This window comes from Neolamprologus brichardi, chromosome 8 (assembly GCF_056152115.1).
Source record: "Neolamprologus brichardi isolate AB-2024 chromosome 8, ASM5615211v1, whole genome shotgun sequence".
Taxonomy (NCBI): Eukaryota; Metazoa; Chordata; class Actinopteri; order Cichliformes; family Cichlidae; genus Neolamprologus; species Neolamprologus brichardi.
Window position 1 is genome coordinate 1,550,149 of NC_142111.1, and position 24,370 is coordinate 1,574,518.

Below are 24,370 nucleotides of genomic sequence, written 5' to 3' on the forward strand. Positions count from 1 at the left end.
ATTATTATTATTATTATTATTATTCTTATTAATAATAATAATAATAATAATAATAATAATGAAGAAGAATGATAATAGTTTACGCTATGAGTTTTATTTTGAAAATCCGATGGCGGATGTTCCTTTGAATGCGTTAACTTGACTCGTGGTAGCGCCACTGAAGACGGGACCGTGTTAGGTTGGAGTCGGAAAAAAAACCCCAGACGTTGCAACATAGTGCACAGGGGTGGATCTGTGAAACGAGTCAAAAGGCAACATTAGCAACGGAAATCTCACTGGGACTTAGTTCAACGGAAGTAGAACTGTAGCAAAGTCACTGTGCGCAACAGGTGTCAGTTTCTTTTCGTAAGCTCACTGTTTGAAAGTTGTTTGAATAGGGGGGCTAAAAGTTTTCGTTGGTTAACAAAACGCCAACATGTCAAAACTTCGACCCAGGCTTTGTGTGTTGGAGAAAGGACCCAGCGGGTATGGGTTCCACCTGCACGGAGAGAAGGGCAAGATCGGGCAGTTCATCAGGCTCGTGGAGTCCGACACTCCCGCCTCCGAGGCCGGGCTCCTGGCTGGAGACCGATTGATGTTCGTGAATGGGGAGAGCGTAGAGGGGGACAGTCATCAGCAAGTGGTCGCCAAGATACGGGCAACCTCTGGGGCTTTAGAGCTTATTGTGGTGGACCCCGAGACCTCGGAGCTGCTGAAAAAACACAACCTACAGTGCCGGAAAGAATTCGTCACAGAAGGAATTCCCATACCAGGCAGTGACAGCGACTCAGACACTCAGAGCAACGGCACCCCTGCCCCGCTTGAGAACGGGGATTCTTCCTCGGAGAGATCCGAGAGGCATAGTGTCAGCTCAAGCACCAAGGTACAGTAAAGCGCAGAAACTCACTTAAGTGAGTACTAAACTTTATTTAATGTACCCTGAACTTTCCTTTCTTTTTTAAAATGTTGTTTTTAGTTTTTTCTTTTCTAATTAAACCCACACTGGTAGGCACGTGGAATTGTAAGGTCGAACGTCAAAATGGTCAGCTGTTAATTTCTTGACTAGGAGTGAGTTGTGTTTCTTGTATCATTATTATTATTATTCATTACTCCATTAATCTTAAAGGTTGTTTTTGGCATAAATCAATTTTAGTTCATGAAAATACATGAAGGTATATGCACTGCTATCTATGACAGATGTGGCACACTGCGGTAATAACAGGTGTCTGCTCATTCAGCTCATTTAACAGAATGTTTGTGATGTGTGTCAGATCCTGTCTGCTTTCTGTACTGAATTCCTTGTCAGGTTTGTCTCGTTGGACCAGGAAATGTGTAACAATTGATACATTATGAGAATGAGCGTGTCTTTTAATATTATCTAAAATGATCTCACTGAGAGCTGAGACTGTGCTGTGAATGTGGTTATTATTCAAACACTCAGAATATTAAGGTATGTTAGAGGTTTTGTGACGTAATTTCGTTCAATGGTAATGTTCAGAGACCTTCTGTCAACGTAACTGGTGAAGTACTATGACATGCTTTCTTTCATTTGTTCACCACAATCATGCCTCTTTGTAAGGCAGAGCATTTTCTGTCAGTTATGAAAGCATTTTATAAGGTTTTGGTTTGAAGCGGTCGCAAACATGGCAAGAATTTGTTTGCTATGTAACTGTTTAGCCAGTGCAAAGTCTGGACCCAGATTTAAATGTTGTGTAAGAGCATTGCAAAATAGCCTGGAGGTGTTAAGCTGTGTTCAGGTCTCAGAATGGAGAGCAGTTTTTATTAAGGATTCTCGGGAAAAAGTGGATTTTTTTTTTATTTCCAGAGCAAGTGGAAAATGTGTTTACCATAAGCAGGTTGAAAGTTATAAAGGAGGGGAGGGGGGGGCTTACAAAACAAGTGTGTCTTCGTGTTTTCTGCTACTCAATGAATAATTAATTACTTTTAAAACAAGTTCTTTGTTTCTCACACAATAAGGCCTAGTCAAAGGCTAGCCTCATGAAGCCCAGAACACCCGCTTCACGTAGGAAGAGACTAGCATCACTATAGAACTTATTCTTCATTCAAACTTCATCTTTGAGCTGACTGACCGAAGCGACTACTTGTGGAAACAAAGGACATTGCTGACTGTGGCGTAATCTGGTGAGAAATACATAAACAGTTACATAAGCACCCAGAGCACGGGATGTCCATTGTAGTAACTCCTAACTAAAGTGAGTTGATATTTTGCACAGCAATAACTGCTAGCTGTTCTAACTTTTTTATATGGAAATGCAGTAGTAGCAGTGTTAGCTAATCTCACTTGTGGCCACCTATGACAAATAGCTATGACAAATAGCTAATGTTGCACTGTACAATTTTAAAAAATGATTTAAATAGATAACGGATTAGCTGTCCAAACTCAGAGGCGAAGCTCAGTTAGAGGACCATTACATCAAGCGCTCATTGAGCTAATATTTGTAAAGCTAGCTGTTGGGCTACGTAACATTAGGTTAAGAGCTAGATGTTGCTGGCCTTGACTATCGGATTTCTGAGTCTTGTGTTTTGCATGGTGCAACCACTTCCACCATAATTGTAATCAACTGGCAGAAACGCTGTCAATTTGATATTCTTGTGTAAATTCTTACTTATTGCCTGTTTGTTAAAGTGAGCTTCCAAATGTACTTTTCCTTTTTGCTTGTGTAATACCACTGGTTATCTGTTATCACAAAAGTATTTATTGCACCCATTTTTATAACATAGTTTCTAATCTTTGGACTTGGCAAGGATTTAAGAAGTTACTCCAGAGGCCCTTTAAATCATTATTGTTAAAGTTGCAAAAGTACCTCATTCATCAAACATACAGCATTTCTACATTCCATGTGAGCCAAGTTCACACCTTTTGCTGTGCTTCTATTTAACTGGAATTTTTATCTGCCTGTATCTTTGCCCCTTGACTTTACACTATGTGTAAAGTGTGTATTTGCTGTCTGTATTGCTGCAAACCATCAGCGAAATTCCTGCCTGATGGAAAACTTGGCAGAGCTTTTCTGATTCTGTGATATTGGCCATTCAGTGGGATACACTTGGGTAGCCTTGCTTGTGGTGAAACGATACATGATTTCACAGTTTTCCTAAAATTCCATGACATACTTGGATATCTTCTTCTTGTTCTGCAATATTTTTTTTCATGTCACATAAAAGCACAAACTAAGTGAGCATGTTAGCATGTACCATTCGAGCTTCCAGAGTCTTCACACTACACTGAGGTTGTCTGTTGGACACCATAGAGATCCCCGGCAGCAAAAAGAGGCTTTGTCCAGAGTGATTGCCTGTGGAGAACAAGGACATTTAAGTCATTTCTGAAGGAAAATACAGGTGGATGTAATCACACATAGACTTTATTTTGTGTGCATTGAAAAGTTCATGTATTCCTCAGAATCAGCTGCTTTTCCTTACTTTCCTTACTTCTTGTGCAGTGTGTGTGTGTGTGTGTGTGTAGGACAGAGTCTGTGCCTACTGAAGATTAGTTTTCTTCTCATTGTTTTATTAGTGCTACAACCCTGAGTCTGTTAATAGGTGGATTTTTGAACTTTCACTGAACCATTTATAGGAGTGTGAGTGTTGCATAGTGAGTAGATTATTAGATAATGAGCTCAAAGTCTATGATATTTCTGCTGCAGTTTAAACGTCGGCCAACAAACAATATATTCTCATACTGATATAATTGTGATAGGCATATGGGTGTTTTACCACCTACTAATTTTATTATCTCCACTCGATAGGTAATCTCTCTTGTGTAATGAGTGTTGAAGTCATTTTATCAAACAAAAAAATGACAAACAAGGCAAATGTAAAGTACTGGAGACAGTAGATACAATTATGTACATGCAAAGATGTATAAAAATACAAGAATGGAGTGGAAAGGATTGCACAGTACATTACTGGATATCCCTCTGCAACCTGAAGGCTCTGTATACCTGCTGTGTTGGTTACTTTGCACAGACATAGTCATCACATAGCCACATAAATTTAGCCTAAGGCTATGGCTATTTATTCTCAGAGTTTGGGCACAGGTAGCCACTTTTTCTGCAGTTGGTCTGTACTTGGGTTGAATACCTGAGTACTCAGACAATACTGCAACATCAGCACCCAGGAGAAGTCTAAGAAATTGTCACATTTTAGGGGTGGGTTTTTATGTTTTTTCCAAAGTCTTTTCAGGTTGTTGCAAAATCCCCCTCTGTATAATCTCCGACTCTCTAAGCTTCTGTGCTAATATTTCATTAAAATGGCAACAACAACCAACTCAGTCATACAAATTATTGATAGCTACTAATAACCAAGCTGCCTATCAACTTCAGTTGAAAGGGATGGGTAGGACTTAGGATATTTATACCCAGCTATTGCTGGAACTGCACATAGTAAACTACCTTTTCTATTGTCTTAGTAGATTTTTGAGGAATTAATAGTGTGGATGGTAGAAAGCGTTTGGACCTCTCAGCAGTGATCATGTAATGCATCAAATGGGTCCCACGTATTGCAAGTTATAGCGTGCAGAACATAGAAAACATCTCGAGGAGTGTGTAGTATTTTGTGCAGAGTGTATGCTAAAGTTATAAATTTGTGATTGGGACCAGAATTTGAATACTTTGCCATGGGGAGCAATTTTCTCTCCGAGGATTCTTTGTATGGACTGCCGTCCAAAACAAACTCCATTAACCTGCTGTTGGTATCATCTGACTGAGCACATTCCCAAAGTTTACAAAATACTGTGTTTATTATCCAAGCTTCTCTCCTTCATTCGTAACATTGAAGAACATACCCACTTTAGGCGTTTTTAGGCTATTTAAGGACCTTCCAAAGTAGAGGAGACTTTCAGCCTCTGTCATCATTTTGTTGGCTCAGGCTGTGGATGAACTGTATAGTTAAGCTGTCTGGAGAAAGCCTTTTATATCCACTGCTCAGGCTTTTTGGTATTACAGAGATTATAATTACATTTGTTGCAACCAATTAGGAAAGCGTCTTTGATATCTCTCCCTCTTTTCAACTCTGAGTGCATTGATACTTTGGTACATATGGGCTCCTGTGTCACCAAGCTGTGGGCTCAGCCTGCTTTCAGCTCGGATCAGTCAGCAGTAGCTAAATTGGGCTTGCAGCATGACAAAACAGACGGAGTGTGCACATAGACCAAAACATGTTTGAACTGAAATATGTTGCTACTGCTTATCTGTATCTGGTTGATGGTGGCATGCGGCTTAACAAAGTAATGCTTTTCCCAACCACCTCCATCAGCTCCTGGTAGGATGTGGTAATTCTTCCATAAATCCCTGGGCCCTCCTCAGAGCATCCTTCTAATGGGATATTTCAGGAAAACCACAAATGGGTTCACAAGGTATTCTGCCGGCTCCACCTCAGCCAAATAATAAAATTAGCACAGAAGATTTATTTGCTAGCCTATCTAACAAAGAGGAAGAACAATTGGCTCAACTAACTCAAAGACTTCTAGTTCCTCTCCAAGCTCTTGCAAAAACTCATGAGCTACTCTGAAGGCCTAGGTTAGCATGTTACATGTTAAAATTAATAGAAATAGAAAAAGACTGGACAGGTGGCTCTTTTGGAAGAATTCCCAGGACAGAAAGCTTCTTTCTAAAAAATATAGCAGCATCGGTTAGCATATAAACAACTGTAGGTGGTTTAGACCAGGGGTGTCAAACTCCAATCCTCAAGGGCCGTGTTATGCAGGTTTTAGATCTCACCCTGTGTCAACACACCTGAATCAAATGATTAGTTCATTACCAGGCCCCTGAACTTCAACACATGTTGAGGAGGTAATTTAGCCATTTAAATCAGCTGTGTTGGATCAAGGACACATCTAAAACCTGCAGGACACCGGCCCTCGAGGCCTGGAGTTGCCCACCCCTGTGGTAGAGACGGATGATTTAGGCTTGTAGCAACAGAAGTGGTACCCAGCAGTCACTGGGTGACCATGAACTCCCAAAAAGGTATTAAATCACGGGGTGTAGTTTTTCACAGGACTAAATAGAATCCAATCAAAGCTTTCTTTTTTTATAGGACTGTATATTTAATGTTTTTGTTTTTAATTCCTGTGAGCTCATTTTGACATCATGCTACCATGTAAAACTAAGCAAGTTAGTTCAATAGCCATTAGAGAAAATAAGTAAAGGACATACTTGGTCTTGACAAAAACAACAGTTTCAGTAGGGGATTTTCTAAATATAAACATACAACCAGAGCAAATGTGTGTTCATATACACACAGACTGACACAGACAGCAGGTTCCTCTGCAGAGTTGTTGGGGTGTTGGGGTGGAACAGGCGAAGAAACCACTTCCTGCCCTTTTAGCTAGTTGCTATAGTGCTGAAACATCACTGTTTGTTTTTTGTCTCAGCCGGTTAATGATAACCATAAAGCTGTGTACAAAGGCATATATGTTTGGTTTTGATTATGTAAGCAAATAAGCTTCTCAGGCAAAACTAAATATTAGTGCATATATCAGGAAGTAAAGTCAGTTTGTGGCTGAGCAGTTTGAAATAACTGGATATCAGGCACTAAAGCACTGACTCCTCTTTCTAAAGTGCACAAACATAGACTGTAAACGCCTTTGAAATCCTCCCCCCTACGCTACAGCATAGTCTCACATGCACTTCTCTAGCAATGTAACTACATGTCAGCTTCTGTGGCTAATTGGCCTTTTCAGTACTGTTGATTACTACTTTAATTTCCAGATAATTTTTTGGCACAGTTTTTGAATTTTAACAATCATCCTCAATATAAGTAATAATAATCATAGCATCAATATAAGGATTCACAAATGTCATCAAATTCCTGTAGGAAGATTGTTGAAACTGGAGGTGATGGACCAAAGAAGAGCAAAGATGTGGTAAACCTTGGGGGATAAATGTGTTTGCCTCCAAAAAAAAAAAAACCCAAATAAACCACAGCAATGACTGGAGACCCAGACTGGGAAAAAGTGCCATGTTTTTTTGTTTCTATGTGCTGACACGGCATGTAGAACACCAGGACGTGACCACAAGGTAAGTAAGTTGTAACGTACCACCACAAGCACAAGTGCCGGCAACAACATAGATCACTAATGTTGGCTACATTGTAACCACAGAAGTTTAAATCCTGGTTAAATCAGTTATTTAACTCTGGCAGAGGTAAGAGGGGCTGTTGGTTACATAATACTGACAAACCTGGTAAGCACAGTTCTGCAGACACAGGCTAGTGCAGTTCAGAATTTCCATCTACACCCTGTTCGAGGAGTAGCTTTTATCTGTGTGGCATAGATGGTCATAAAGTTTTCACATCACTCACTCCCTCAGTACAAGGTCCTCCCAGCTGTCATTATGATGAGGTTAAAGCACAGGATTTGATGTTTAACTATAGTCAGCTGTAAAACCATTAACCTTTGATATTGAACAAGCTTAGAGAAGGTTTATCATGGCTGCTCCATGCCTCTTGTACCATCACACCAACACTGGGTAATCCTGCGTTTACGCTGCAGCTGCTTATGGCAGATCACACACCAGATAGTTTTTCTATGCAGGCACAGAATTAGATTATATCACAAGTAACATGTGCAGATGAAACATGCACACTGATACCAACCAGTACAGTGCATACCTCCTGTCAATCAGCAACACAATACAACCAACCAATTAAGCTTGGAGATATTGATGAAGCATTAAATATTAAACGTGACTGTTGGTCACGTTTAATATTGTTTTCCTTGTTGTCTGAGATTTGTTAGCATTACATTTCTTTAAATCTACAAATTGTATGATTTTAATGCTGCCAGTGTACTTAAAGTCTGCTCAGTACATAACATGTGTAATGAAGTTATGCATGGATGTATTATGCAAATTATGATTGAGTTTACAAGGCACAGCAGATGCTTATGTTGAGGCATCTAAACATTACAAGTAGCCTGCTGGCTAATGTAAATAGTAGCTGATGGACGCAACTTATGTTTTTCTCCTTTAGTGTTAAGATATTGGAAAAAAATTGCCTAAGCTTTTCTATGATGTGGAAACCCCTTTTTAATTGTCAGTAACTAGCTCGCTAATGAATAATGAAAATGCATCCTGATTGGTTAGCAACAGTGTGTGTAAAACGGGCACTGCTGGACTTTACCCAGCACTTTTATTATCATACAAATCTCACTGTCACTGCAGTGTGAGTGTGTACGTGTCTGTGCGAATTTGCTGATACTGTATTTCCTGCACATGAAACAAAATCATCTGAAAAGTCGAGTCGGACTCAATGCGCTAAAGAAATCAGACAAAAGCTGAGGGAGTTAATAACATGACATTCTCTGTGCTTCTCATATATTTTTCTGTCTATATTTACTCAGTTCCCTGCTTTAGCAAACAGTCTCCAGCCTGTTCATACAGAGAGAGAAAACGGTGCAGAGACACCTGCTGACCTGCTTGCTAATAGACCCAGTAGTTTGAAAACAATACAATGATGAGGATTTTACTCATTCCAGGCACAAAGTGTCCGATCCAATTTTGAGTCTAATCTAAAGGAAAGCTAGCCTGGCTTTGAGTTTCTGCTCTCCGTCCTCCATTTCCCTGCTGAGTGTTGTCACCACGCCCAGACTTTGGGCTTTTGGGGCCTCTTAGAGTCCAGTTTGACAGAAACAGCAGGGCTGTATTAAACATTTAGGAACCAAAAGTGGTCTGACGACAAACACATGCCTGGTTTGTGAAGTCAAAGCCTGTGTTTTGCTTCCCCTCGCTGTGAAGAGTCACTGATGTCAACAGAGAGATTGAAGTATGAGGGCTGGCAGTCTATTCCTGGTCACCTACTGTGCTGCTCTGCCATAGGTTGATTCTCAGGCTCACCTATGGTGCAGTAAACAGATTAAACTGTGCACTGTTTCTACCAGCTATTCTAGTACCTGATATATACCTGCAGTTTCCTGCTGTTTGAAATGAGACTGATGTGATGTTTGTGGGCATTAAAAACCAAAGAATATTGCCCTGTTATTTAGGCAAATAGAATATATCCATGTCAGTGTCTGAAAATTACCCATTGTCAATTTGGTGCTCACAGAATATTCATGAAATGCAGCTTTGTTTGGTTTTTGCAAATATATTTTCAACTAATATGCCAGTTTTGCCTTTTGTAAATATTCAGTTTACTGTTTATCTAATAAGGCAACAATTGTAGCTTCCCCTTAAACAATAACTTTAATCATTATTTTAAAATCAAACCGTGTGTCTTATCAGCCAGCTGATTTGTTATCTGATTGTTGCAGCTCTAGGTGGGTACGGTGATATAACCGTTGCTTGCAGCATTCCTTTGGTGTAACTTTCCACCTCAGTTATTTTGTCATCCTTATCATCATTAACAGACTGTGTCATAAATGTGTGATTCCATCCAAAGGTTGCACCTGACTATCAATCATCAACCGGCCTGATTTCATATAAACCTCTGCTTCAGTGTATTATCCACAGTGTCACTGCCTGGGAGGAGGGAGTGGTGCCTCGATTCAGTGCTGAGGCTGCAGTGGCTGATCTTGAAAAAACACTTGGCAGGCAGTAATTTACAGACGGCTGTTGATTCCACATGTTGACTTTAAAAGGGCTCTTAAATATGGAAGCCACTTTCTGTTGAGAAAAGAAAGTAACGTGGAACTTTCAGTATGCACTGTTGAGATCTGTCTGTAGTTACATCTTGCTAGTACTAGTTGGAGCCCGCTTTACCCCCAGAACAGCTTTTATTGTGTGTTGGATACAGGTCATTCATTCCTCAGAGACTTTGGTTCATGTTGACATGTTACCAGTTAATACAGTTGCTGAAGATTTGCATGGTGCAAATATGCCGTTTCACCACATCCCAAAGGTGCTCAATTGTAACTTGTTTTGTTTGAGCTTGAGGTTTCTGACAAGGCACAATATCCTGCTAGAAGCCTCAGAAGATTCAGTTCAATTCAACTTTATTTATTTAGCTCCAAAGCATAACAACAGTCACCTCAAGGTGCTTTATATTGTAAGATAAACACCCTACAATAATACGGAGCACTTGCTTGGTGACAGTGGGAAGGAAAAACTCCCTTTTAAAAAGAAATCTCCAGTATAACCACACTCAGGTAGGGCTACTGCGACTGGTTGGAGGTTGGGCGATGAAACAAAAGCCAGAGATAAATAATAAATCCTGATTACATTCACAGTAACATGTAAAAACACAAGAGTGAAGAAGGAACACTTGGTACAAACTAGGCCTATTGCAGCATAACAAAAGCAGGCTTCAGGGTCATATGATCCAGCCCTAACTATACACTATAACTGTTTATCTAAGAAGAAAGTTTTAATCTTAATTTTTAAAGTAGAGACCGTGTCTGTCTCCCAAATTCTGGTGCTACAGAAGAAGGGCCTGAAAGCTGAAGGCTCTGCCTCCCATTCTACTTTTAATTACTCTTGGAACAACCAGAAAAGCTGCAGTCTGAGAGCCAGGTGCTCTGTTATTATTGATCATGGTGATGTGATTTTATGAGGTCTCCAAGATAAGATGGGGCCTCATTATTCGAGACTTTGTATGTGAGGAGAAGTATTTTATGTTTTATTTCCATCACAAATAACAAAATGGAGTCTGTTAGATAGATATGATTCAAAGCGCTGTGGCGGAGTATCTTTAAGACCTACACATGCTCTGTTCTCTGTAATAAAATATTATCATCAGTATCAGGCTACGTCCACACGTACACGGGTATTTTTGAAAACGGAGATTTTCCGTTTTCGTTTTAAAAAATAATCCCGTCCACACGTAAAGGCAGAAATGAAGGAAAACGCTGCTAAGAACATGCCAAAGCAGCAGGTGGCGCTATATTCCTAACCGTGTAGAAATGTTGGCCAATCAGAAGTCTAGAAGCCTCGGTGGGAAATAGTAAACAAAGCTGGGGCATAGAAGCAGAACCGAGTGGTATGTGTGGAGGGACAGTAACTGTGTGTGTATATGTAAGCATTTAAACACTGCAGAGAGTACAATTAATAGTAACAGTATTGTAGAAATTCATTTCACCGAAACAATAACTGGCGCACAGTGTGACGTCAAAAAAGGCGCACATCTTTGACGCTGCGTTTTCTCCGTTTTTCTCGTTCAGCCGTAAATGCAAAAACGGAGTTTTAGAAAATATCCACCCTGGCCGGAGTTTTTAGAAATCTCCGTTTTCAGTGACCGAAAACGCCGTTTACGTGTGGACGAAAGGTGCAAACGCATAGAAAAATCTGCGTTTTCAAAAATACCCGGGTACGTGTGGACGTCTCTACTGAGGTGCAAGGATGGGGCACTGTGGTCACGAAGGGGTGGACATGGCCAGCAACAGTTCTAAATTAGAATAATTTAGTTTAAATTAAGTATATAAAAGATTTTCTTAATTAATATGTTGGTATTGTGGCCTGTGCTATAATTAAGACTTTGAAAATTAAATAAATAAGTAATAAAAAATGTCTATATACAAATGTTCTAAGTGTACTAACAGTGAATGTTTAGAAGAGAGAAAGTGAGGTATTGGAGAATCTGTAATCATTTCCTAGAGCCTTGTAATAAAGATAAAGTTCTTGATGTCCGCACAGGAGCACATGTGTGATTACAGTATTATAAGAACATATGTTGGATTAAACACTTAACTAGGCACAGGTCACAGCAGGATTAGTCTGAGCAGCAGAGCCAGGATGCTGCTGCTTCATTCAGTTACCCATCTTACCTCATTGTATGCATGAACATTTAATGTACTTGATGTTATTTGAAGAAGTTTCATGTCTACAATATGTCAACAGGGACTTTGCATGATGTCCAAACCTTGCAGCGTAGAACAAACATGTAGGAACTGTGTTGATGTGGCATCTCAGGTTGAGATAAGACATAAACGTCGTCACATACTCTAATCACAAATAGATGATTTCCTGCATTCTGCTTTTACTGATTCTCTGCAAAGAAAAACGAGATTTAAGAGTGTCACCTGTGTGCTCGACCGATGTACAGTTTCAATAAAAAATTAAGTCAGAATTCTAAAATAATATATAAAAAAGAATTGGCATTGTACTAAATGTTAAAATGTGATATCATTATTTATCTATATCAAGTTGTGCAGCGGTGGAGCTGTGATTAGCACTGTTGCCTCACAGCAGCAAGGTCCTGGTTTGATCTTTCTGTGCATGCTCTCCACATGTTTGCGTGGGTTCTCTCTAGCTTCCTCCCACAGTCCAAAGATATGTAGTTAGTGGGGTCGGGTTAGTTGGTGTTTCTAATAAGCAGATGATAGTACATGACTTTGAGAATGTGCTAGAAATGGTACCGTTTTTATTTTTTTTTGATAATTTTATTATTGTAATGTTGGTTTTTAGTTTTTATCAGTATCTCCTAACCCTCTGTTTTGAGTCATGACCTGTGATTGTTTTGATTTAAATAGTCTTAAATATAAATTATTATGTTAAATACTTTGTGTCTTGCTCTGAGTATTATAATTATGGTTTCTTCATAATTGTGACAGGTTTATATTTAAAATTAGAAGAACAGATTAATAATTTTGACGAAGCACCGATGTGTATGAATATGTATGTTATGAGAGTAAAATGTTACACTTTAGGCTGAACCCTCACACTGAGTTTCATGTGTGATCCTGTGTAGGAGGAGAGAGATGGGCGCCGGCCTCGTCTCTGCCTCTTGAAAAAGGGCCCCGGTGGCTACGGCTTTAACCTGCACAGCGAGAAGTCAAGACCAGGCCAGTTCATCAGAGCTGTGGATGAGGACTCTCCAGCACAGAGCGCCGGCCTCAGGCCGCAGGATAAGATCATCCAGGTACACACTCACTTTTTCAGATATCCCTGTGCTTTGACAGCAGCTGGTGTTGATAAACAACACATATTACAACAAGAGATGATGGCACAGTTCAGTATCCGGTCGTTAAGTGATGACGTGACGAATCCTACTTCCGGGCCTAAAGTAGTCTGCGTTTAATATGGCTTTTGTGTTGTTAACATGTTTAATGTTTTGTATTTTCTTCTATTTAATCTCAAAAAGCTCCTAAAACAGTCAGTGATCACTGCTGACCTCCCTCGGCTTTTATTACCGCTAATCATTTATTTAAGCTCAGTTTTTAAAACCTTAGGATGTAACTACAGCCCAGCCCATGCAGCAGTATATGAATGACTAACCTCGTATTGTGGATGGATTATCTCAGTTGTTCTCCTGGCTGAAGTTTGGTCCTTTTACAGCATCCTGCCATGTGATTACATTTGTTCCTGACCACCAAGAACACTCACGTTAACTTTTATCGAGTGGAAGAAAAGTTAGCTTGTTTATATTATGCTAACATAGCTGTGTCGCTAGCGGTCACGTAGCACATCATTATATACCAGCTAGCCAAACTTCAGTAACCCTACAAACGTCACTGCTGTTTAGTTTTCTGTCTTCATTTATGTTGGAAGTGATAACAGAGCTGTATGTTTTAATTTGTTTCCAAAACCCTGCAGTCAGGACATGCTATATTGTATTTAGACAGAAGCTAGCGCGCTAACTTCCTGCTAACTTCTAACTCCGTTAAATGTCATAAATTCTGTTTTCATGGATGCCTGGATGTTAAACTCAATTGTTACACCTGGTAGAGCAGAACGCTGATCATTTTATTAAAGATGAAAGACTTTAGACAGTTTTTCAACTCTCAGTAATGCCATAGTGATCGTTTGATATATGGACCTGCAGCGGAGTTTAGGCCCAGACACGGCTAATGACGTCAGACTTTACGACCGAATTGTGGCCATTGCTTTTTTCACCTGTTGTTAAAAACGTCACACAATAAGAAACCAAATATGTTGTTATTATTGTTATTATTATTTTTTAAATATTATTATTATTAAAATATTATTATTATTATTAATGTTAAATAGCAACAATAACCAAGAAGATCAAAGACAATTATGTTTGAAAATTAGTGTGAAACTTTGTGATCAAAGTTGGATTTCATTACTGAGTGTAGGGAAAGACGATATAAGAAGAAGAAGAAGAAAACAATGTGACATTCAAAGAATATTGAAAATAATACTGATGGAAGTATAACATTAGGGGAAGAAAGATTTTTGACATGATTCAGTAAAGGACTAGATGTTACAATCCCAGACAATGCATTGCTTTTAATGGAGAAAATCTTGAGGGATGGCTGTTATGAGGAAAGCAGCCCGGAAACTTTACCAGCAGCGTACATTGTTGTGTGCCTCAACTTTCATTCTTTTACCCAAGCTAACCTGCCATTTTCCTTGGTTAGGTTTAGGGATTAGAAATCTGATCCAAATTGTTCAAATATGGGACACATCGTCAGTAGTGGACCTTGGATTCATCAGGTGTTTCGGCCATTATCACTAGACACCCTCATCCAAGGAGGCCCTGCCAGGGTTGATCAGATCAGAGTGTGTCACTGGTTTATGTTAAAATTGTTTTTCTCTTCTTCTTCTTTCTCCTGTTTAATTTTCTACAGTTTATTCTATCTATTCACTGCAACTGAGAAATACTTACCTCTTTAGCATTTATGGAGCCTCATTTCTTCAAAGGGACAGGAAAGGTGACAGAGAGGAGTAAGACAAGTAAGATAAGATAAGATAGGAGAGAGCAGAGAGGAGAGCCGGAAGGGGGGCGCCCGATCTGGCTTCCCACACCTCCCCGCCGGATCGGGCTGTACACTCTACCTCCCCACTGCCTCCCAGAAAAGGGGAGAAGAGCAGAGGGGAGAAGAGCAGAACATTTTTCAGTCTTCTTTTTAGTTTTACTACCATGAGGTTAACTGCACAGTCCCCAGGAGGCCCTGAGACGGCTGTAGCAGTCAACCACCAAAAATTCTAATGTTGTGTTTTAGCCTTTCGACGCCCTCTGTTGTGGCAGGCCCACCACCAGTCGATCAATCCTTGGCATGTGTATCGTGGTTAGCTGACTGCCTTAGCTGCCCAAGTGATGTCAGCCTGTTTTAGCCATAGCCAGTGACTGGTCCTCTCAGCAGTGTTAGCTAGTTCTCTTATAGCCTGCCGTTGCGCCTGTCCTCTGATCCCAATCTCTCTAAGCACTTTTGCTGTTGTACTGGCAACAAAGCCCCTGCACCCCACTTCCACCGGGCGCACCTTGATCTTCCAGTTTCTGTCCTCTGCCTCAGCTGCCAAGTTGGCATACCGCAGCTTCTTACGCTCAAATGCCTCCTCAATTGCTTCCTCCCATGGTACCATCAGCTCAATGACATACGCAAGTTTTTGGGAGTTAAACCAAAGGACGAGGTCTGGTCGCAGAGTTGTTGTTACGATCTCTGTGGGAAAAATTAGCCTCTGATCCAAGTCCACTTGCATTTGCCAATCCCTGGCAACCTTCAGCGGGCCCAGGTCTGGGGTTGAGGGGTTCGACCTCGGCTTGTCTCCCTCCCGGATGCTGATGAAAGTTGGTGGTCCTCTTGCTTTGTGAAGGGTTGAGTGTTGATGGATTTCCTTTTGCGCTCAACTTTCTCAGCCAGACACCTGAGAACCTGGTTGTGTCTCCATGAGTAAGGCTAGTCCTACAACCAACCAAGATATGCTTGAGTGTGGCTGGGACTTTACACAGGAGGTAAATGGTAAATGGACTGGTTCTTATATAGCGCTTTTCTACTCTGTCCAAGCACTCAAAGCGCTTTATACAGCTAATTCATTCACCCAATCACACCCATTCACACAATCACTTCTAAGTTTAAGTGCTGAGTATCTAACATTCATACACATTCACACTCCGATGGATGCATCGGAGAGCAACATGGGGTTAGTATCTTGCCCAAGGATATTTGGCATGCAGACTGGAGCAGCCGGGGATCGAACCACCGACCTTCTGGTTAGTGGCTGATCCGCTCTGCCACCTGAGCTACAGCCACCCACAAGGTGGTAGGCTGGGTCCTTTCAAAACCACATCTGCAGATTTATTGGGGAAGGTAGCACATCGTATGTGGCTCGGATGATGAAACGTAGTCTATTAGACTTCATTCCCCAGATTTCACTCCATGAGAGTTTCCTCTTTTCAACACTCTCCCAATTCATCCAGCGACCCTGCTTGGCCAGCGCTACGGCTCTAGCATGTCTGACTGCTTCCTCCTGTCGTCGCACCTCCTCCACTACTTTCGACATTCGGTTACAGATGCCTGTTGCCACCGAGGTGTTACTGCTCCAAGACCAAATCCTCCTTTGTCCTGCTGGATGTGACCCACCACATCACGATGTTGAAGAGGAGATTTGGCCTGTAGCACAGATGTGGCTGGGTCCACTTCCTCCCCGTTGCTAGGGTGGGAGCAGTACCTCTCATTATGGGGTCCCGGGAGTGAGTGACATCTCAAGCTTCACTTTTGCACATTTAAACTCCTCTAGTGCAACGCTGCTGAGGCATTTGGGAAGTCCGAGCCACAGTCATTTTGGTGCAAAATTAAAACATTTATGACCAGTAAGCTCAGAAAGTTAAAGGTATTCTATGTAATTGTAGGATTTGCAGTCGAAAACTTGATAAATTGTGATAAAGCTCTTTGAGATGGCATATTAGGAAAAGTCTGAAACAAATTCTTAAGGAGAACTAGTTTGTGCAAAAAAAGTCACAACCGCAGATTAAAAGGGCTCGTTTTGTGGTTTAAAAGTGCCAAACACAGCAACAGTTGCCTTAAGGTGACTATAATGAAAGTTAAACAACTTTCATGTTAGTGTGTGTGTGTGTGTGTGTGTGTGTGTGTGTGTGTGTGCGTTTTAGCTGTGTTAGCCATATATATCAGCTGTAATCCTATTACTTCAGTGTGCAAATGAGAAACTGAATGAAATATTAGCAGAAGCCGAACTATTAAGAAGCTTCTTTGTTTATATGTGATGTAAAGGAGAAATCGGTATTCTCTGCCTCATTAAGTGTGTGGGAGAGACAATAATCCTTTATAGTTAATCTGCTTAACATGTCTGTCGGCTGAATTAGAAGCTTTCAAACTGTCCACTCGGGCTTCTCCCATGCATGGGAGAGAAAGGCTACATTTGGGATATTGTAAAGATTTAAAAGCTGAATTTTAGTGTAATTTCTCAGAGTCTTGTGAGCAGTCCTGGAAGTTCATGTCAAGGTTCTGAAGCAGAGTGTTCTGTACCATCTCCTGATGTTCCTGTGTGGGAGCTAGTGAAACTTCTCCAATTTTCCTCCCACAAAAATTCCTCAGTGACTTATCTCCCTGGGTGCTTAATCAGTTTCAACTCTGGGAGTATTCTTGTACAACACCTCGTAGTATGACACAATATTAGCCATCACCAGTGCCATTAATCTCCTTTAGGGTATCCATTCCATTGTCATGACAGTTCACTGACTTGATATGTAGTCCTCTGTGTGAATGGGCAGTGACAGTCTACAGACAATGGATCTGAGTATTTCCACTTGTCCAAAGAAACTCTTTGCCAAAGTAAGCCGGTTAACTTACTGTTAGATGAATGCAAGAAAAAGGAATGATGCTCTCCACCGTGTGTTAAATATCCTGATTCGTTTTATTCCGTTTTATTTATGTGGCTCCAATTTCACAATAGCACTCATCTAAAGGTATGTATATATTCTCACAATATTTGAGACAAAACACCAGCAATCCGTCTCCTTTTACCAATAACTTGGCAATTGTGGGGAAGAAGAACCCTCTTTCCACGTTAAGCGACCTGCACCAAAAACCTTCATAGAGAATGTAACAAGTGATGAAGAGAAATATAAAGAAAATAAGTGCATAGATTTCCAAACCAAGAAATATGCTTTTAACATAGTTAGTCATGCTCAACAAAAAGAAGTTGTTTATAGCATCTACCCTACGTTCTTCAGAGATTTTGCGACATTGTCAGTGATGACATAAAATGGTTGGTACTAACTGCTGTGCACTCACAGGGAGTTCTGATCGCAGAATAATGAGATAAACCAATCAGTTTGTTTAGTTAGTTAAATAAACAGTAGCTTTTCATTCTGCTTTGTTAGTATTACCAATATCTTTGATAACAGACAATAGTAAAAGCTCACACACAATCTAGGTAAACACGTACATGTTTCAGATTTTTTTCAATTTGCTAAACTATAATAAAGGGTTAGTTTTCATGCGGGTTTTAATAACTGCATCAGCTGGCTAAATTCTGTCGCTGTCATTGAGCACGCCAAGTCAAGTTGAAACTTTCTGTCATTAGAAGTAAATCAAGAGTAATAAAAAGTGAGTAATAATGTTGTACTAATAAAGAATGAGCATGGTAACAATTGGATACTGAAACTGAAAGTTAAATCGAATTCATATATGCATCGTACTCAAATCATTGAATAAAGAACTTTTTTTAAAAGAAAATCTAAAATAAATAACATGGATACATGTTTGGAATCAAACCACATCGTTTGATGGAAGTAAAATTATTAACTTACTGAATTCAAAGCTGAATTATAGACACCCTGAAAATCCAAGTGGAAAAATGTGGCAGGCTAGTATATTTTGCTGAAATTTCATTGCAGCAACTTAGAATGGTGCTCAGTAGTTTTTGTGCTTGTATGCATGCCTGACAACATAAGGACAAACTCTGAATGAAGAGATGGATGTTGTCCTGCGGGATGTCCGCCGAGATCTGGACCAGAGCTCCTGGACAGTCTAAAATGCAACCTGGCGGCGTCGGATGGATCCAAATCTAATATCCCAGAGTTGTTCTATTGGGTCTATTGGTCAGGCGAACATGGGGGCCTGTCAGTGGTTGGGCACAAACACTTGAACATTCTGCCCGAATAGTCTGTGCACAGAATGTTGGAACCTTGCATCTACTGCATCGCTGTAGCATCTGATGGTCGGTCCACGGATTTCATCCCAATACCTAATAGCAGTCAGGGTGCTGTTGCCTGGCCTGTAGAGAGGTCTTTACATCCCTCCAGGGATATGCTTCCCCAGACCGTCACTGACCCTCCATCAAATCACTCATGCTGAATGACATTAAAGGAAACATTCTCAGTGACTTATCCAGACACTTCTAAGTTTGTCACATGTGCTAAGGGTGAACGTCTCTCATCTGTAAGAAGCACAGTGGGGGACCTGCCAGTTCTAGTATTCTATGGCAAATCCATAGTCCACCATACCAGACAGTTAACGCAGGGCTAAGGACGCTGGGCTCTCTGTCTCCTGGAACGTCCTCCATGCTTTTGAGACTGTGCTCAGAGACACAACAAAGCTACCTGTGAAACAGCCAAGCGTCAATCCAAGTGTAACCTTCAATAACAGAAAATTAAAGAGCAACAATTTTACACTCAGATCATTTCTGTTTCCCTTTGGTTATACAGTCACTATTTATTCAGTGTTTTTGTTTAAGTTGGACACAATAAAATGTTTCTGCTTATTTACGGATTTATAACACGTAAAAATCATGATCAAAAAAACAAAAATAAGGTTGTTCTCCAAACTTAACTGAGAAAATAATAAGCAGGCTTTAGTAAAATGGGCCATGCTATAACTTTCGGTCTCTGGAGGGAAACATTGAAAATGGATCATTATAGAATATAAGAACTTTTTCCCAAGTTTCTCCTGTTCTCTCTTCAGGTTAATGGTATGTCTGTGGCTGGGATGCAGCACTCAGAGGTGGTGGCAGCCATAAAGGCCGGAGGAGACGAGACCAGGCTACTGGTGGTTGACATTGAGGCAGAGGAATTCTTCCAGAAATGCAATGTTATGCCCACTGAGGAACACATCAGTGGTACTACACTTTTTACTATGTTTCCTTAATATTTAGAAGTACAAAACATAAAATACTGAGGAAAATTATTTGAAACAGAGTGAAACGAGGACTTTTCTGTTTTGTTTGTTCTTGAAGGACCTCTTCCAGAGCCAATGGCAGAAGACAAGGTAAGGACCCCTTGCATGCACACACACACAAGCAGGATGCACAATGCATAGATGCTAATAATTTTTGTTCTCACCACTAGATGCCCTTTAAAAGGCTATTTTTTCTGCATTTACCAAAATAACAGATCATTATCACAGTTAAACAACCTAAAGAACAGAAAGTGTGTCGTCTACTTCAAAATACTGACGACAAACTAATAAATGAAACCAGTGAGCATGTGACTCAAAGTTATTAATGTTTGTCAATCATTCCAAACGAGACAGTTTGGAGCCACACCAGTCACACCCCCAAGGATGCTGTTTTGAAGGAAGGTTCAGAGGAGGTTGGAGATTGTTACCATCATGGGCTCATCCGGTCAGGATGAGAATGAACAGTCAGTAATCACTTGCAGGGTTTTTTGTTTTATTAAATAATGAGCAAAAGGAAAGACACACATGGACTCTATCTCTGAAAGGAAATAAAGTATGATTTAAGTAACTCAAAATAATACATGAACTCAGGAGACTCTAACAGAAACTCACCTCAGCTGCCGCCCCATGTGGCAGTGAAGAAAGAGTGAGCTATAGGTGAGTCCAGTCCTTATAGAACGAGTGACAGGTGAGTGAGGGCGAGCACCACACCCAATCAAAGGTGAGGAAAAGAAACAAGGTGCATCGAGTGAAGTGAGTGTGCTGAATGGTGAGCCTTTAACAGATGCTGTCTTTGAAGTCTACTATCTACCTGATTATAGCATAATGTTGAAAGTGATCATCATCACACAAAGCATTAGGACCAAAGCTGAAAGAAAAATCACATAATGTTATAAACAAAATATATTTAGTACTTCATGGAAGTAAACTGGCACTGTGCAGTGGTTCATATATTTGATGGCAAGTGAAAGCTCGCTGGTTTGAATCCAGTGGCAGAGACATTTTTGGGGTTGCATCTGGCATAAAAATCTGCCAACTGAAAATAGCGCCCCTAGTGGCTGTCTGTGGTCCTACACTTTAAGATGCTTTTGCATTGAGTTCCATTTAAAGCTCTGATTGTTTCTTCTTTGTCCCGTCATTATTTGCATTACTTCAATTATACATGCTGCTTTGTACATGTCTGTATTCATAGTAGGGTTATTTTAAAGGATTTTGAATTTCCACATTAAATTGATCACGGTCGTTGCATTGACATTAATATTAACGAGTCTTCTGCAATTGAAGAGATAACATTAAGCAGCCCGAGAGAGTGAAGCAGGATGCAGCTGTGTGACATAAACTTAAGTAACAAATGTCACATAAAGAGTTCAAGAGCAGACTCACTTCTCAGCCTGAGAAAACCAGTGCAATGCCCCTTTAATTAGCACCGGCTCAGTCATCAAAATAAACACCACCCAGTACGTCTATACACACGCGCACACACACACACCCAGTGACAACATGGGAATTGTGGATTGGCCCCTCTAGTGACATTGTGGCTGACCTCTTCACCATGGCAACAGGAGTAGAAGATCATGGGATTGCAGTGGCTTTAATTTGAGGATTATGCTAATGAGCAGCATTCACACACTCTCACATACAGCCAGACTTCTGTAGCAAACAATCAGTCATTCACCAGCTGTTATATAACATGAATCCATACCCTGACCTCTGACCTCCAGTGTGCCTTTTATCATCAGGTGGCCAATAGTCCTGCTTAGATATGCAGTAACTTAAAAGGCTTTTAAGTGGCATTAGTGCAAACGGAATACTATTAGAGGCGTCTGATGAAGACACCTTACAGCAGAGGGCTCCTGCTCGTGTGCAGCATGGGGCCGGGGTTATTTTTAGAGAAACAGCTGCTTCCACACTGGAGGCCAAATTTTCATAGATGAGGTGAGTTTCACACTGCATATCAGACAGGAGCAGGGCTGTGTGCCGATCCCTGAACGGTCTGCTCAGAGAGAGGACTGCTCACACTGAGCCTCTGAATGACCAGCCCCCCCTGCTGGTGACACTCCCCTTTCTCTGCACATTTGGTCTTGATAATTAAAAAGAAATGTTTGTGTGACTCTCGTAGAAGAAATACACCATGTCTGTATTCTTGTACTTCGCTTCAGATTGTTTGATGTAAAAACACAAAGTATAGCACTTTCCTACTCTCCCACAGTGCTCAAAGCTCTATACAACATTCACCCATGCACACAAGCACTGTCTATGTTTTAAAGTGCTTTATAACTACCATTCACACTCCAATGGATGCATCAGAGAGCAACCTGGGGTTAATATTTTGCCCAGGGACATTTGGCTTACAGTAGATCAGCAGATGACCTGCTCTGCCTCCTGAGCTACAGGTGACATTAACATTGAATGAGGATATTCAGAAATGTGCTTTTATTTTTGCTTTTTTGGTAAAGTTTCCTTTCTCTGGAAATTCAGAAAGGCTTATAATGAGCAGCTAGTTGAAATGAGCTACCTCTAAACTTTGAGTCTCCGCTGGGTTTGAAAAGAGTCTAGTTCTGCATAATCGAAATGTTCATGTCCTTTGAAGCTGAGATGCTTTCCGGATGGTGTTTTGTGCTGTGGATGAATTGACCCTTTTGAATGTGTGTTGTGTGTTTGGCAGATAAATGCAAAGCCTAAAGTATCTGCGAGCTCTTCCGTCTCCAGTGCCTCTTCCAGCAGCTCCCTACCAGCAGCAACAGACAACTCCTCGCCTTCAGAGGTACTGTCTCCATGCCACTGAAAGATTTAGAATAGTTTTAAAGCTCAGAGAAAAACGAACTTGTTTGAATATATGTGTGTTTCTAGATTGAAAGGGCTTCGAGGTCAGAGCCGGCCCCAGCCATCGACAGCCTGGGTCTTGCCTTGACAGTAGCTCAGGCCAAAGAAAGAGCCCAGCAGAAGCGTGGCGCCAAGAAGGCCCCGGCCATGGACTGGAGCAAGAGGAATGAACTGTTTAGCAACTTATAAACGCCACGGGCGTCCTCATGTCCTCCAGGTGGTTCTGTACTGCCATCCAGAGGCCAATCCAGAGAAATAATCAGCCCACGCTCTGAGTGAAAAATAATGTGGCATCAAGCTTATTTTAAACTCCCATGTTAAACAGTATTACATGATGATTTATTTGTTTTAATTTAGGGTTTCTGTGACTTCTTAACTTTTGAATGACGTTTGAAATGTCAGCATCACACACAGAAATGAATGTTAATAATATATCAAGAAGAGAACTAGCAGTGTGCACTTTCTCATACGAATTGATTCGTACGTGATTTTAAATCTGAACATTTTAGAAAGAATGTAGCACCTCTGTCTACTCTTCTTTACCTTGTTTTTTTCCGTCTTAATTTGTGATTCAAACGAGATTATTTTTCTTTTTAATGTGGCTTTTGATAAATTTGTATATACACACAAATGTATTCTCAAGGAAAAGAAATGTTCTGTGTTTTGTTGATTCTGCTGCAGTCTGTTCAGTTTTAAAGCTGCATCTTTTGGCTCGAGCGTCACTTACACACTTTCACTCCAATGGAAATATACAGAATGTACCGATGGCTCTGTGCTGTAGAATGTCTTAATGAACATTGATAAACATAGCATATCAATAAAATGGAACCCAGTCTGGTTTTTAATGCACATGATCAACCTTGAAAACACTGATCTGAAAGCAGCGTTCCTGAAATTCCTCTTATAACCGAGGATCCAGTGCTACTTGGGGCGATGAACCTGTGCTTGGTGAAGTTTTACCTGTTTTATACTCAGTGCACAGTCTGGTGCTCCATCAGAACAGTCCAAAAATTCCCTTTTTAATGGAAAATGTCATGAGGTGAAAGAAGAATGTGAAGGAGAATCCATAAGCACCGAGGCAAAGACGAGCACGGTGAAAGAATGTGATTGCACTTACACTGAGCTGCTTTATAATGTGACAGCAGATGTTGGTGTTGCAGATGTCCAACAAAGCACATCTTAGATATTTCACCTTTATATGTCTTCAGTCTGTCGTGGTGAAGAGAGAGCTGAGTGTAAAAGCAAAGCTCTCGATTTACCACGTCCCTACCCTCACCTATGGTCACCAGCTGTGGGCAGTGACCGAATGAACGATATCGCGGCAGAAATTGGCTTCCTCCGAAGGGTGGCCTCACTGTGTAGGGATAGCTCAGTAGGTAGAGTGGTGGCCCCACGATCGGAAGGTCGGGGGTTTGATTCCCCTGAACAGTTACCCTGAGGTACCCCTGAGCAAGGTACCCTCCCCACACACTGCTCCCCGGGCGCCCAATGGCTGCCCACCGCCTCACTGAGTGCAGAGAGGAATGCAGAGAGGAAGTTCCCCACAGGGATCAATAAATACACTTTCTTTCTTTCTTTTCTAATTCCTGGGGTAGAAATGAAATATTTATCACAGAGGTGATATTAACACTTTATATTAAGAAATGTTGCCGACCATAAATTGATTGACCCAAAATTCAGTTGTATTTTGTTTATATAGTGCCAAATCACAATAGCAGTGGCCTCCTGAATTGTGGGATGTACTAGGTTTTACACATCTGTTCACATCTGTCTGTATTTACCACATTTGTAGAGTACTAA

The 24,370-nt window shown here is 40.8% G+C and overlaps 1 protein-coding gene across 1 annotated transcript; it reads left to right on the plus strand.

The window, feature by feature from the left end:
- The first annotated feature begins 146 nt into the window (after positions 1-146).
- On the plus strand, positions 147-23,398 carry LOC102783517 (Na(+)/H(+) exchange regulatory cofactor NHE-RF1-like). The gene is made up of 6 exons (XM_087845246.1): positions 147-862; positions 12,616-12,786; positions 19,535-19,688; positions 19,806-19,837; positions 22,413-22,511; positions 22,598-23,398. The coding sequence occupies exons 1-6, from the start codon at positions 416-418 to the stop codon at positions 22,757-22,759; spliced, it is 1,065 nt and encodes a 354-aa protein (XP_087701372.1). The 5' UTR covers positions 147-415; the 3' UTR covers positions 22,760-23,398.
- Positions 23,399-24,370: the final 972 nt, after the last annotated feature.

What these genes read in the sequence shown, in the direction of transcription:
- LOC102783517 (XM_087845246.1), top strand. Translation starts at nt 416, where the DNA reads ATGTCAAAACTTCGACCCAGGCTTTGTGTGTTGGAGAAAGGACCCAGC. An exon ending in AGCCAATGGCAGAAGACAAG is followed by an intron (nt 19,838 to 22,412) that starts GTAAGGACCCCT and finishes TGTGTTTGGCAG; the next exon opens with ATAAATGCAAAGCCTAAAGT. An exon ending in ACAACTCCTCGCCTTCAGAG is followed by an intron (nt 22,512 to 22,597) that starts GTACTGTCTCCA and finishes GTGTGTTTCTAG; the next exon opens with ATTGAAAGGGCTTCGAGGTC.